This window comes from Zootoca vivipara, chromosome 13 (genome assembly GCF_963506605.1).
Source record: "Zootoca vivipara chromosome 13, rZooViv1.1, whole genome shotgun sequence".
Taxonomy (NCBI): domain Eukaryota; kingdom Metazoa; phylum Chordata; class Lepidosauria; order Squamata; family Lacertidae; genus Zootoca; species Zootoca vivipara.
Genome location: NC_083288.1, coordinates 51,200,982 through 51,213,445, shown reverse-complemented (window position 1 = coordinate 51,213,445; position 12,464 = coordinate 51,200,982). Strand labels below are relative to the sequence as shown.

Genomic DNA, 12,464 nt, shown 5'->3' with positions numbered 1-12,464 from the left:
TAGATGTATAGGGATAGACCCACACGCAGAGTGTTCCTTCCGGACACAACATGCATTTTTAAAAAATATATATAAATAAAAATAAATTAAATATTCCCCTGCTGGGAAAGTCGCTCATAGAAAAGAAGCGAGAAAGCCGGAATTTTTTGCACAACTCTGATTGGGCACGAGCACAAAGAGACTGCAGCTAGAGTGCCCACTCGGGTCTTGTTGTGCTTGGCAAATGTATTTTTGCTTTTCTTTTTCAAATACAGGTTTGGAGATGGGGCTGGACTGGCCCCCCAAGTCCTCTGTCCTCACCCAGGCTTCCCACCCGCCTCCTGCCACTTAACTGTCTCCTCCAACCTAATCCTCGTTTAAAGCCATCTAGATTGGCGGACATTGCTGCCTCCAGTGGGAGGGAGTTCCGTAGTTTAACTCTGTGCTGGGTGAAGAAGTGATTCCCCCATCCCCGGGGCAGCAAGTGCTGTGTCCAAAAAGGTGGTGGGCTTTTTGTGGTAGGAGGAGGGTCCACGCATGAATACTGGGGAAGCCCATCTTAGAAGGTAACAGGTGTTGTTGCAAAGGTGAAGAGGGTTTAGAATTAGAAGAATCAGACTATGGCACCAGGAAGGTTAAACCATGGGTTGTCAAAAAAAGGAAGAGGGGAGAACCTTTGAAGCATAAGCAGGCAGCTTTCAGAAAGAAACCACACTTCTTTGAAAGCAAGCGAGGCTGTCTGAAAATAAGAAACTCTCTGCTACTAGAGATTCAGCCTCCGCCTTCCGTGCCAACTTTCAAACGTCTGCTGAAAACCAATTCTCTTTTGCAAGGCCTAGGCAGGCAGTTTAAGAATATATCGTTCCACAATGGTTAACTGACATCTGTTTTTAACTTTTCATGGGCTTATTTGATGGCTTTATGTATTCATTGCTGCAAACCACTTTGATATCTTGTATACGGCAGTATATAAATAATTTTATATAAGAAAATAAGGAACATCCAAAACATTTATAAAGTAAGCCTGCCATACGCCCTGGATTTCCCGGACATATCCAGGATTTGTCCTTCGGAAATAGCGCCTGATTTCCGAAAATCATTCGTGAAAACCCGAGTGGAAGGCAACCCGTGCCAGAAGTGTCGATTTTTTTGGCGAATTCCCTATTATAAAGGAGCATAGCTTCATACTTTCACAACACGCTAGAACAGAATTTATGTTTGGTTGTAAAGAAAACCCAACACGGAATATTTGCCAAACAAACTATTGTGTGAAAAATATTGATATGGGTGTGATATGTCAATTTTTCCTAAAAATAAAATAAAAAATAAATCACCAATCCATGTCTGGTTTTTTTTAAAAAAATCTTAATTTGTTTATCCTCAAAAAAAAAAGTTCTTTCCACAGAATAATTTCCTGTGTTAACCCCCTCCTCTTTGCATACCCATAACAGGACGGGATCAGGATTGTGTCCATTTAGCATGTAAAAGAGATCGATTGTGGCAGCTCCTGAAAGGACACCCAGAAGTCTTCCCCCCTCCAGGGAGGATTCCTTCCTATTGGCTGTGCACATCTATTCCCAAGGCGAGGGATAAATTCCCCTTCGCAGGTAGGTCCAAGGCGGATGTTCTTGTGGGAAGAAGCCGAGAGGGGGCCATCCAAGACGGCGGCTTTCTATAAGGCACCGGAACGTTCCATTCGCAGCCAACTCTCCATCGCTCACACATCCAAGTCGTCGTCTGGGTCTTCCTCATCTATGTCATCTGCGGCATCCGGTTCGTAATAGATCTTCCCCTGGCTGGTCGGCGTCAGAAGCAGAGATGACTTTCTGTGACAGGACGAGAAGGGGCGGTTAGAGGCAGGGTGGAAATGCCGGTCAGAGAACAGCCTTGCCCCCTGGGTGGTTTTGAACTACAACTCCCATCAGCCCCTGCCCGTGCAAAATTTTAAAAACTACATAAAACATAAATCAGGTCACGAACATCCAATTTCTAGTGCTGCCCAAAAGTCCCTCTGGAAGTTGTTAGGAAGTTGCAGCCATGGGCATCCTTTTTTTTTTTTTTACAAAGAGTAAGGTCCCGTCTGCGCTTTTAACGTTTAAAGCCATTTCTTGCCATTTTAAACAGTCATGGCTTCCGCCCCAGGGAATCCTGGGAACTGTGTTTGGTCCAGGGTGCTGAGAGTTGCCAGGAGACCCTCCTGTTCTGCTCGGAGAGCTGCAATTCGCAGAGTGGTTTTAACAGAATGGTTTTCACAGTCTATCCCTCTTCCCAGGGAATTCTGGGAAACTAACTCTGAGAGCGGAAGTGGAGGGGCTCCTACATTAAACACAGTTTAAAACAATTTAAAATGACAGGAATAAGGCAGGTCATGAAAATATACACCTCAAGGAGGTCACAGAAGGCCTGTGCAAAGAAGAGCGCCCGGTAGCTTAATAGTGAAGGTGCCGGAAGCACCTCTGTGGGGAAGGAGTTCCACAACGTAGGGGCCACCACAGAGAAGGCCTTCTCATAGGCTGCTGTTCCCACCCCACAAACTTCTGAAGGTGATGGAATAACCAAGGGGGCTTTCTCCCCCGAAATCGGGACCTGAGAGTGACCGCAGGGAAGGAGGTGGCCTGCCAGGCATTGAGGCCTGAATTCGAGTTCTGTAAGCTGTTTGCATAAAATACAACCCGGATAAAAACAGCAGACTTGAAAAGCAAACGTGCAGAGTAAAATTCTATGTCTGGGCAGGCTTTTAAGGTTTTTAATTGGGCTGTGAAAGCAAGTCAAAAACACTTGGCAAATATAGTAAAGGTAAAGGGGCCCCTGACCATCAGGTCCAGTCGTGTCCGACTCTGGGGTTGTGGCGCTCATCTCGCTCTATAGGCCGAGGGAGCCGGCGTTTGTCCGCAGACAGCTTCCGGGTCATGTGGCCAGCATGACAAAGCTGCTTCTGGCGAACCAGAGCAGCGCACGGAAACGCCGTTTACCTTCCCGCCGGAGCGCTCCCTATTTATCTACTTGCATTTTGATGTGCTTTCGAACTGCTAGGTGGGCAGGAGCTGGGACCGAGCAACGGGCGCTCACCCCGTTGCAGGGATTCGAACCGCCGACCTTCTGATCGGCAAGCCCTAGGCTCTGTAGTTTAACCCACAGCGCTACCTGGGTCCCAAATATATTTGCAAATGTAGACAACAATAAATCCACTTCCCCCCGACCGAAGGACTTACTTTTTGTCACTGAACTGGTATGGGAGAGGGACGGACTCCTTGGCCCGGCGTTCAGCCTCCGACAGGCGCAGGTTAAAGGTCAAGTTGGCGGCTGGGTCAGCCTGAGAGGGGAAGAAGCCCAGTCAATACCAGCACAGCAATGGGACAGCCGCTAGAAATCTCAGCCTTGGAACATGGGTGAAATGCGTACAAATTTAATGTGGCAGAAGCGGGTGGGCCTGAAACCCTAGTGCCGCGCCAGCCAAGATGGTTACATTGCACCTTCCCTGTTGCAAGCGGTGTGTCTCTGTATGCCAGTTGTTGGGAATCTCAGGTGAGGAGAGTTGCTGTTGCATTTGGGTCTTTCTTGCGGGATTCCCTTTCCCCCAAGGAAAGAACGCTCAGAGCCTGGGGAGTGGGACAACGATGAGTGGTCAGGGGAAGAAGACTGGGAGGAGGACGGGCCTGAAGGGGTAACAAGGCTTAGTGAGTGGGGAGAGAAATCCAAAATCAGAGGCAGAAGATGAAGCAGGAGGGAGGCCAAGAGGCAGAAATAGGTCAGGCTGGTGCAGATTCACGGGGGTCTTCCCCTCCTGCTGTAACAAGCTCCCCCCAGTCTCCCAGAACCAGAAGAGGGCTGAAACGGGCGCAGCTGCAACAGGATTCGCGCAGGCGCAGTCTCCAATCGCTTGGGGAAAGCCCTGGAGAGAACGGGACCTGGATGGCTGTGGGGAGGTGGGGACTTTCCGTCTCAGCAACTGATTCACAGACCTACCCAGCTGCTGTGCTCATTGCGCCTGACAGCCAAGTCTGTGAAGATTTGTGTTTTTTTTCTAATAAAGAATTACCGTATTTTTCCGTGTATAAGATATTTTTTCCTTAGAAATAATTGAGAGTCGTCTTATACACGGAGAGCAGGGGGGGACGGGCAATCGGTGGCAGCAGCCAGCAGGAGATTGGCGGTGATTTGGCGTGTGATTGTTCGCTGCGGCAAGGCCTGCTCTGACAACTGGCTGTGGCTGCAGCGATGTGTGAGATTTGCATCAGCGGGCAGGCTGTAGAGCAATTGGTGGTGTTGACACCCCCCCCAAAAGCTTGGCAATCTCCCCCCCCCCAAAAAAACCCTCAACAACTTTGGGCAATTCCCCCCCCTAAAAAAATTGTTGCGGTCCAAAAAATTAGGGGTCGTCTTTATACGTGGGGGCATGTTATGCACAGAAAAATACGATAACTCCATTTTCAAACTCTGTGATTTACTTGACAGGAGCCAGGGCATAGTAGCCATTAATAGCCCTCTCCTTCACGAGATGGCCATTTCTGCCATGAGTTTATGTTCTGCGTGAAGGGCTCTTAAAACCTTTCCTGAATCTCCCAACACTCAGTTTCGTTGGCAGTCCACGAGTTCTAGCGTTACGAGAGGAGGGGGAAAAGCTTTGCCTGAAACCCCGGAGAATCGCTGCCAATCGGTGTAGACCAGGCATGGCCAAACTGGTCCCTCCAGCTGTTTTGGGACTACAATTCCCATCATCCCTGACCCCTGGGTCCTGTTAGCTAGGGATGATGGGAGTTGTAGTCCCAAAACAGCTGGAGGGGCAAGTTTGGCCATGCCTGGTGTAGACAATACTGAGCTAGATAGGCCAAAGGCAGGTTCCTATGTTCCAAGCAAAGAAAGGAGGTTCCGGATTCCCAGCCCCCACCTTACCATGTTCAGTTTCTGTTAATTGGTTCTCATGGGAAACTTACAGATTCTGGCTTCACACAATTAACTCAAGGCAGTGCCAATTTACTCTTGGCAGAAAGCCAAGGTCTGCCTGGCCTGGCAACAGCTCTCTGGTTGGTTAATGACCAGCACTGAACTCTGTTATCTAGGAATGCTAGCAGTTGTTTCTTGTTGGGTGTTAGGAGTAGGAGTGCTGCGTGTGGTTGGGGAGAGAGAGAGAGAGAGAGAGAGAGAGGATTTATTTTGCTTTGCTTTGTATGCAGAAACTCTGCTGGTTTTATTTGCTTTTAATAAATCCTGTAAATAGTTATTCTGCGTCTAGCCGACTAGTCATTTCCACCTCAACTTGCTTCTGCGCTGTGCAGGAAAACTCTGCTACGTTTGGGCTAAAGCCACTAGAGCTATGCCTGACACTTCAAAATTCTAAGATACCATTCCTCCACTTGCAGACTCGCCCAACACAACCTCCCTGGTGCAGGCGGCCGGCTCGTGAGCCCCAGAGCCCACAGAGCTGGATGCTTAACTAAATAAGCAAGCAAGGTCACTTACCGTAGGTGAGGCTTTGCCATCCTCTGAACGGCCCCCTTCGGAAACGCCGTCCTGCGGCAGCTCACCAAGGTGCTTCAGGAGGAAACCCGGAAGGAGAGTAAAGCGTTCTTTCTGGAGGAGCAAAGGAAGGGCGGGGGGTGTCAGGAGCAGGTCAGCAATAAATCACACCTAGTAAGGGAAGTTAACTCTTGGTGCAAGGAAACCGGGTCTTCTCAGGGGGCAGGACTTCCACCTGTTGCTCCGCCCACTTGTGCCCACCCCACTGCACTCCACAGTCATATTCCTGACACCTGGCCAGCCTCACCTTCCGCAGCACTTTGCCGCCTTTCTTCCTGTGCAACGTGACAGCGACTCGGGGAGCCTCGTCCCCCTGGGACGCATTCCACGGCGCTGGCTCGAGAGCCACCACAACGCGAGCCAAAGTATGCAAGGTTTCTAGCTGTCCAAGCTGGTGCAAGTCGCCATGGAGGAGGATCACCAGCCGGGCAATTTTCAGACCTGCAGAAGATCAGGAAATGTTGGGAAAGCCATGAGACCTGTCATGTCAGCTCCACTTCCTGTTACAACACCAGCAAGTGCAAAAGGCTTTCTCTTCTTTTTTTAAATATATTTTTATTAAAGATGTCTTAGTTTACAAAAAAATACATGTGTTGTCTTTTTCCCCAAGTTGTGTTTTCTACAAATCAGTTCCATTTGTTGTGAGACACTGGTGTTACATACAGTGTTAGACAGGGGTCAGCAAACTTTTTCAGCAGGGGGCCGGTCCACTGTCCCTCAGACCATGTGGGGGGCCGGACTATATTTTGAGGGGGGGGGAGTAAATGAACGAATGCCTATGCCCCACAAATAACCCAGAGATGCATTTTAAATAAAAGGACACATTCCGCTTATCTAAAATCACGCTGATTCCCAGACCGTCCGCGGGCCGGATTTAGAAGGCAATTGGGCCAGATCCTGCCCCCCAGGCCATATCACCCCTTAACCTTCTCTTCTCCAGGCTAAACATACCCAGTTCCCTAAGCCGTTCCTCATAAGGCATCGTTTCCAGGCCTTTGACCATTTTGGTTGCCCTCTTCTGGACACGTTCCAGCTAGTCAGTATCCTTCTTGAACTGTGGTGCCCAGAACTGGACACAGTACTCCAGGTGAGGTCTGACCAGAGCAGAATACAGTGGTACTATTACTACCCTTGATCTAGACGCTATACTCCTATTGATGCAGCCCAGAATTGCATTGACTTTTTTAGCTGCTGCATCACACTGCTGACTCATGTCAGGTTTGTGGTCTACCAAGACTCCTAGATCCTTTTCACATGTACTGCTATCAAGCCAGGTGTCTCCCATCCTGTATTTTTGCCTTTCTTTCTTTTTTTTTTTTTTTGCCCAAGTGAAGCCGTCTTCTTCTATTTGTCCTCATGTCAGTTTCAGTTTATTTGTTAGTTTTTCTAATAAGGCTGTTTCCCATACCATTTGATACCATTGGTCCATGTTTACTCCTGACAGGTCACCCTGTCACCCTAAGGGAAGTAATGGCCTGGAAATGATGCCTTATGAGGAACGACTTAGGGAGCTGGGTATGTTTAGCCTGGAGAAGAGAAGGTTAAGGGGTGATATGATAGCCATGTTCAAATATATAAAAGGATGTCATATAGAGGAGGGAGAAAGGTTGTTTTCTGCTGCTCCAGAGAAGCGGACACGGAGCAATGGATTCAAACTTCAAGAAAGAAGATTCCACCTAAACATTAGGAAGAACTTCCTGACAGTAAGAGCTGTTCGACAGTGGAATTTGTGGAGTCTCCTTCTTTGGAGGTCTTTAAGCAGAGGCTTGACAGACATATGTCAAGAATGCTTTGATGGTGTTTCCTGCTTGGCAGGGGGTTGGACTGGATGGCCCTTGTGGTCTCTTCCAACTCTATGATTCTATGATTCTAGGTCTCTCCAGTGTCTGGCTATGATGTTTCTGGCTGCTGAGAGTAGGTGGGTTTCGAGCTCTTTATGATGTGAGTGGGCGTTATTATATTGGGAGATGTTTACTAGATTGCAGCAGCCTTTTGACACCCCCCCCAAGACCTCAGCAATCAGGCAGGGATATAAGGGAGCAGGCTGTCCCCAAAGTATCCTGGACCTAAAGTTGTTAAGGGCCTTCTAAATGCATACAAGAAAATTAACGTCAGAAGAGTCCCGCTGGATCAGGCCAATGGCCCATTTAGCCCAGCATCCTGTTCTCACAGTGGCCAATCGGGTGCCCATTATGGGAAATCTGCAAGCAGGATCCGAGCACAAGAGCCCTCTCCCCTCTTGTGGTTTCCATCAACTGGCAAGTCAGAGGCATTGACTCTGGAGGCAGAGCACAGCTAGTAAGCTTTGAAAGCCCTCTCCGCCATGAATTTGCCCAACCCTCTTTTAAAGCTACCCTAGGCTTCCTTGAAAACATCTCCCCTCTCATCTCTCACCAGCAGCCTTTGCTCTCCTAGGCAGCTGCGGAAGGACCTGGCAGACGCCAGCAAACGGCAAGCGGAGAAGCAGCCAGCTCAGCGAATCCAGCACGACCGTGGCAGGGCCTGGAGACCCTGCAGCCAGGCGGCCCACCAATTCCAAGGCAGAGAAGTCCCCCAGGGTCAAGCCGCTGGGCTCCCCGGCCCAGCCCAGGGGATCCCGGAAGGCATCGTGGAACCGTATCCTTGGATAAAACAGATAATAATAATAATCACCGCCAATGGGCCAGATTAAGGCAGGACTATCTCTAGAGGAGAAAGAAAATCCTACAGGAAAACTGTTACATTATAGAAACCAGGTGTGTGTGTTTAAACCAGTGTTTCCCAAACTCAGTTCTCCAGTTGTTTTTGGACTTCAATTCCCATCATCCCTAGCTGGCAAGACCAGTGATCAGGGGTGATGGGAACTGTAGTCCGAAAACAGCTGGAGACCCAAGTTTGGGAAACGCTTGTTCAAATCTACTTACCAAAGTTTCTAAGCATTCAAGGGAAAACACCTTAAAGCCTTAAAATTTTAATTTTTCTTTGGTCATGCATTTCTAACGAGAGCATCTACCTCTGTTTGTACGATAAATCTGTTTAATAATTAAATCTCTTGTTTATTTCATTATATATATTTAATTAAGTTTACTAACTGCATACATTAAAAGGTAAAGGGACCCCTGACCATTAGGTCCAGTCGTGACCGACTCTGGGGTTGCGGCGCTCATCTCGCGTTATTGGCCGAGGGAGCCGGCGTACAGCTTCCAGGTCATGTGGCCAGTATGACAAAGCCGCTTCTGGCGAACCAGAGCAGCGCACGGAAACACCATTTACCTTCCCCTCTGTAGCGGTACCTATTTATCTACTTGCACTTTGACGTGCTTTTGAACTGCTAGGTTGGCAGGAGCTGGACCGAGCAACGGGAGCTCACCCTGTTGCGGGGATTCGAACTGCCGACCTTCTGATCGGCAAGCCCCAGGCTCAGTGGTTTAACCCACAGCGCCATTACATAATATTAATTGACACTTTAATTTGCAATATCATAGCTGCCAAGTTTTCCCTTTTCTCGCGAGGAAGCCTATTCAGCATAAGGGAAAATCCCTTTAAAAAAGGGATAACTTGGCAGCTATGCAATATGGAAATGTAATTCAGCGTGTGGCCCGCGGGTCCTACGTTGAAGTGCTCTGGCGGCCCACTTGGTATGGAAAGTTGGACCGTCCCATTCTAAGCGGCGTGCAATTTTTTTTAAAAAACACATGCAATGGGTAAGATCAATTGGAATTAATCACGAAAGCACAGAGTGTCTCTAACACTGTTCACAACATACAATTACAATATAAAAATTGCAAAATGCATCATCAAAACAGGAACGAAAACAAATAATCGCCCCTCCCACAACACATGTCAATCATCCAAAGGCCGGGTTGAAGAGGAACGTCTTCAGCTGGTGCCTAAAGGTGTATAATGAAGGCACCAGGTAAACCTCCCTGGGGAGAACATCCCACAAATGGGGAGCCACCGCACTGCAGAAAAGGCCCATTCTCAAGTTGCCACCCTCTGAACCTCTATGAAGAAAGGTCTCCGATGATGATCTCAGGATCCTAGCAATGACACCCCTGAGGACCTCGATGACCAGGCAGGTATATAAGGGAGGTATCCAAGACCCAAGTAGTCCCAGGCTTTGTGAATTCATTCAAGAACCTTGAACATGGCCTGGGGTCATAGGGGCAGTCAGTGCAAGCTTTTAAGCACTGCAGTGATGTGCTAGCAATGGTCTGTTCCCATCAACAAGCCCAACTGCAGCACTTTGCATGGGCTTGAACCTCCAGAACAGGTCTAAGGGTAGCTCCACATAGAGCATGTGCCTTAAGCGGGTCTGGAGGTTACCAGCGCATGAAACACACCGGCCAGCCTATGCCAGTGGCTTTCTCGCACTCACCGGGAGGTGACTTGGGCGCTGAATCCAGTCTTGAATTCTTCTTCCGGGACCTCAAAGCTGAAAACGTGAACAGATTCGCCCCTAAAGGAGGAACGGGGGGAAGAGCTGATTATGCTTTCAGGGGAGAGAGGAAGGGGTCCCTTCACGGTCCAAAGCAGAAGAAAGCAAAGATGGAGGGCAAGAAGATGGCGATAAGGTTGGGCTTCAGAGGGAGAACGTGGGCTAGGTTCAAGACTGCTTTGGTGATCCACACTTGTCTGAAAGGATTAGGGTGACATATTGCGGTTATCGAGCATCAGGAGTGGCGGGGTTGGAGGTGCAAATCTCGTTCAGAAAGTCACAACTTATTCACATTGTGAACTTATTCAAATGTGAATAAGTTTTGGTGTATTTTATTTTTATTTTTTTATGTGCTTTTTTGTCTTTCTGTAGTAGTTTTTTGGTCTTCTGTCTTTTTAATGCAATTTTTATAAAATCAATAAAACTATTTTTTTTAAAAAAACAAACAGAAAGAACTCACAACTTAAAGTTTGATGTCACCAATAAGGGCATATCAAATGACTACAGTGGTGCCTCGCTAGACGAATTTAATTCGTTCCACGGGTCTTTTCTTATAACGAAAAATTCGTCTAGCGAATCCCATAGGAATGCATTGAAATTTTTTGATATTTTTTTTTTTTGCCCATAGGAACGCATTAATTGAATTTCAATGCATTCCTATGGGAAACCGCGATTCGCTAGACAAATTTTTCATAAAACGAATTCGTCTAGCGAGGCAACCTCCGCTCGAAAAATCCTTTCGTTAAGCGGAAATTTCATTTAGCAGGGCATTCGTTAAGCGAGGCACCACTGTATTTCAGTTTGGGTACCAACTGGCGCTACACCCACAATACAACAGGAAATATTATTATTAGTATAACTGAAAGTTTACAGGCCACTATTCCATAAAGCTGCACTCAGCAGCACACATACCCCTCTGCACCTTATATTTCCAGCCACTCATAAGATTCCCCCTCTCCCCTGTATATGATCTTTTGAGGATTTCCTCGTGGATCTGGAGAGAGGACGGTTGGAGCTGCCTTGCCCGCCCACCCAAACCATGCCTGGTGGTGGTGGTGGTGGTGGTAGTGGGGAGTGAGCTAAGTGCCCAAAATCTCAAAGGCGAATTTCACCCACCTTTGGGCCGACGCTTCCACGAAACTCTTGAGGAGGGTGCGGCCCTCGCAGGCGACGGAGTCTGCAGGAGGAAAACCAGGGATGAACGGAGAACAGATTGACCACCTGAAGTCTTCCCGTTATAATAATAATAATAATTCACTATTGGTACCCCACCCTTCTGACTGGGTTACTGCAGCCACTCTGCGCAGCTTCCAGCATATACAGGTGAAACTCGGAAAATTAGAATATCGTCGAAAAGTGCATTTATTTCAGTAATGCAACTTTTTTAAAAAATTTTTTACATATGCTTTCTTTTCGAAATTCCACAGTAATCATTCAAATAGTTACAATAATACAAAAATAGACATAAATAAAAATCGCTATTACATTTCATTAATGACATTCCATTTATAATTGACCTGCCTAATGACAAATAACTACAATTACAACAAATAAAGGCTTGACATATCTTGCTTTGCATGTCATGCATCTATCTCATAGATTGGTTTCACCTTTTAAGTTTCATTACTGAAATAAATGCACTTTTCGACGATATTCTAATTTTCCAAGTTTCACCTGTATAAAAACAAAATAAAGATTGCCTCATACACCACCTTCTGCCTTCATTCCCCTCCAGGACCCCACTCTTTCACCTGAATCCTCCCAGACCACACCTCTCCCTTAATCCCCTGCCCCACGACCCCTCCATTCCCACAGCAGCTGCTAGCAAAGTGGGGCAAGAGACTCCCCTCCCCTAAACCTTACAGAATTGCAGAGTTGGAATTGGATCCCCTGGGACATCTAGTCCACCCCCTTGCAATGCAGGAATCTCAGCTAAGGCCTCCCTGAAGGGTGGGTCCCTGCCCCGCCCCATCCCAGTAGGGAGGTCCTCCTTCTCTTCCCTCCCCCACCTCACCTTGGATAAGGACGAGACCCTCGGCCCCTCCGGCCACCAGCTCCCCAAGCATGCCTCCCCCGCCCCTCTGCGCGGACGCCTTCGTCCTCGCTCACGCCGCCCGGCGCACTCCACTGACGTCACTGTACGGACAAGCGGGCCGCAGCGCGAGAGAGCCGTCTGCGAAGGCCCTTTGTACGGAAAGCCGTACATGGGCGATGCCATGTTGAGGGAGGCGGTTAGGAGGCACCCCCCCCCTCCTCGATGCCGGATTGAAGTGACCTGAGGGAGAATAATTCCCCTGCAACACGGGAGGCCCTCCCCATAATTAAAATAGCTGCCGTGAACGCGGCTTTGAAACGCAAAGGGTCCTGTCTCTGTGTATGCAGAGAGAGGAGGTGTTTTTTTTTTGGACAGGCAGAAGTCGGGACGCCTTAAAAAGGTCTTCATTTGTCTGACTGGTGGGGGCTGACGGGAGTTGTAGTCCAAAACAGCTGGAGGGCGCCAGGCTCGCTTGCAGGTATCCTTTTTGGGAAATATTTGCTGAACGAGAGACGC

General features: G+C 48.2%; 1 protein-coding gene across 1 annotated transcript; it reads right to left on the bottom strand.

Moving 5' to 3' along the window:
- Positions 1 to 1,167: 1,167 nt before the first annotated feature.
- ELP5 (elongator acetyltransferase complex subunit 5) lies at positions 1,168 to 11,985 on the bottom strand. Its single transcript, XM_035137177.2, has 8 exons — positions 11,928 to 11,985; positions 11,030 to 11,090; positions 9,854 to 9,934; positions 7,891 to 8,117; positions 5,744 to 5,937; positions 5,440 to 5,550; positions 3,192 to 3,292; positions 1,168 to 1,805 (listed from the first exon to the last, which is right to left on the bottom strand). The coding sequence occupies exons 1-8, from the start codon at positions 11,977 to 11,979 to the stop codon at positions 1,697 to 1,699; spliced, it is 936 nt and encodes a 311-aa protein (XP_034993068.2). The 5' UTR covers positions 11,980 to 11,985; the 3' UTR covers positions 1,168 to 1,696.
- Positions 11,986 to 12,464: the final 479 nt, after the last annotated feature.

What these genes read in the sequence shown, in the direction of transcription:
- ELP5 (XM_035137177.2), bottom strand. Translation starts at nt 11,979, where the DNA reads ATGCTTGGGGAGCTGGTGGCCGGAGGGGCCGAGGGTCTCGTCCTTATC. An exon ending in AGCGCCCAAGTCACCTCCCG is followed by an intron (nt 8,118 to 9,853) that starts GTGAGTGCGAGA and finishes GTTTTATCCAAG; the next exon opens with GATACGGTTCCACGATGCCT. An exon ending in ATGGCAAAGCCTCACCTACG is followed by an intron (nt 3,293 to 5,439) that starts GTAAGTGACCTT and finishes TTCCCCTCTCAG; the next exon opens with GCTGACCCAGCCGCCAACTT.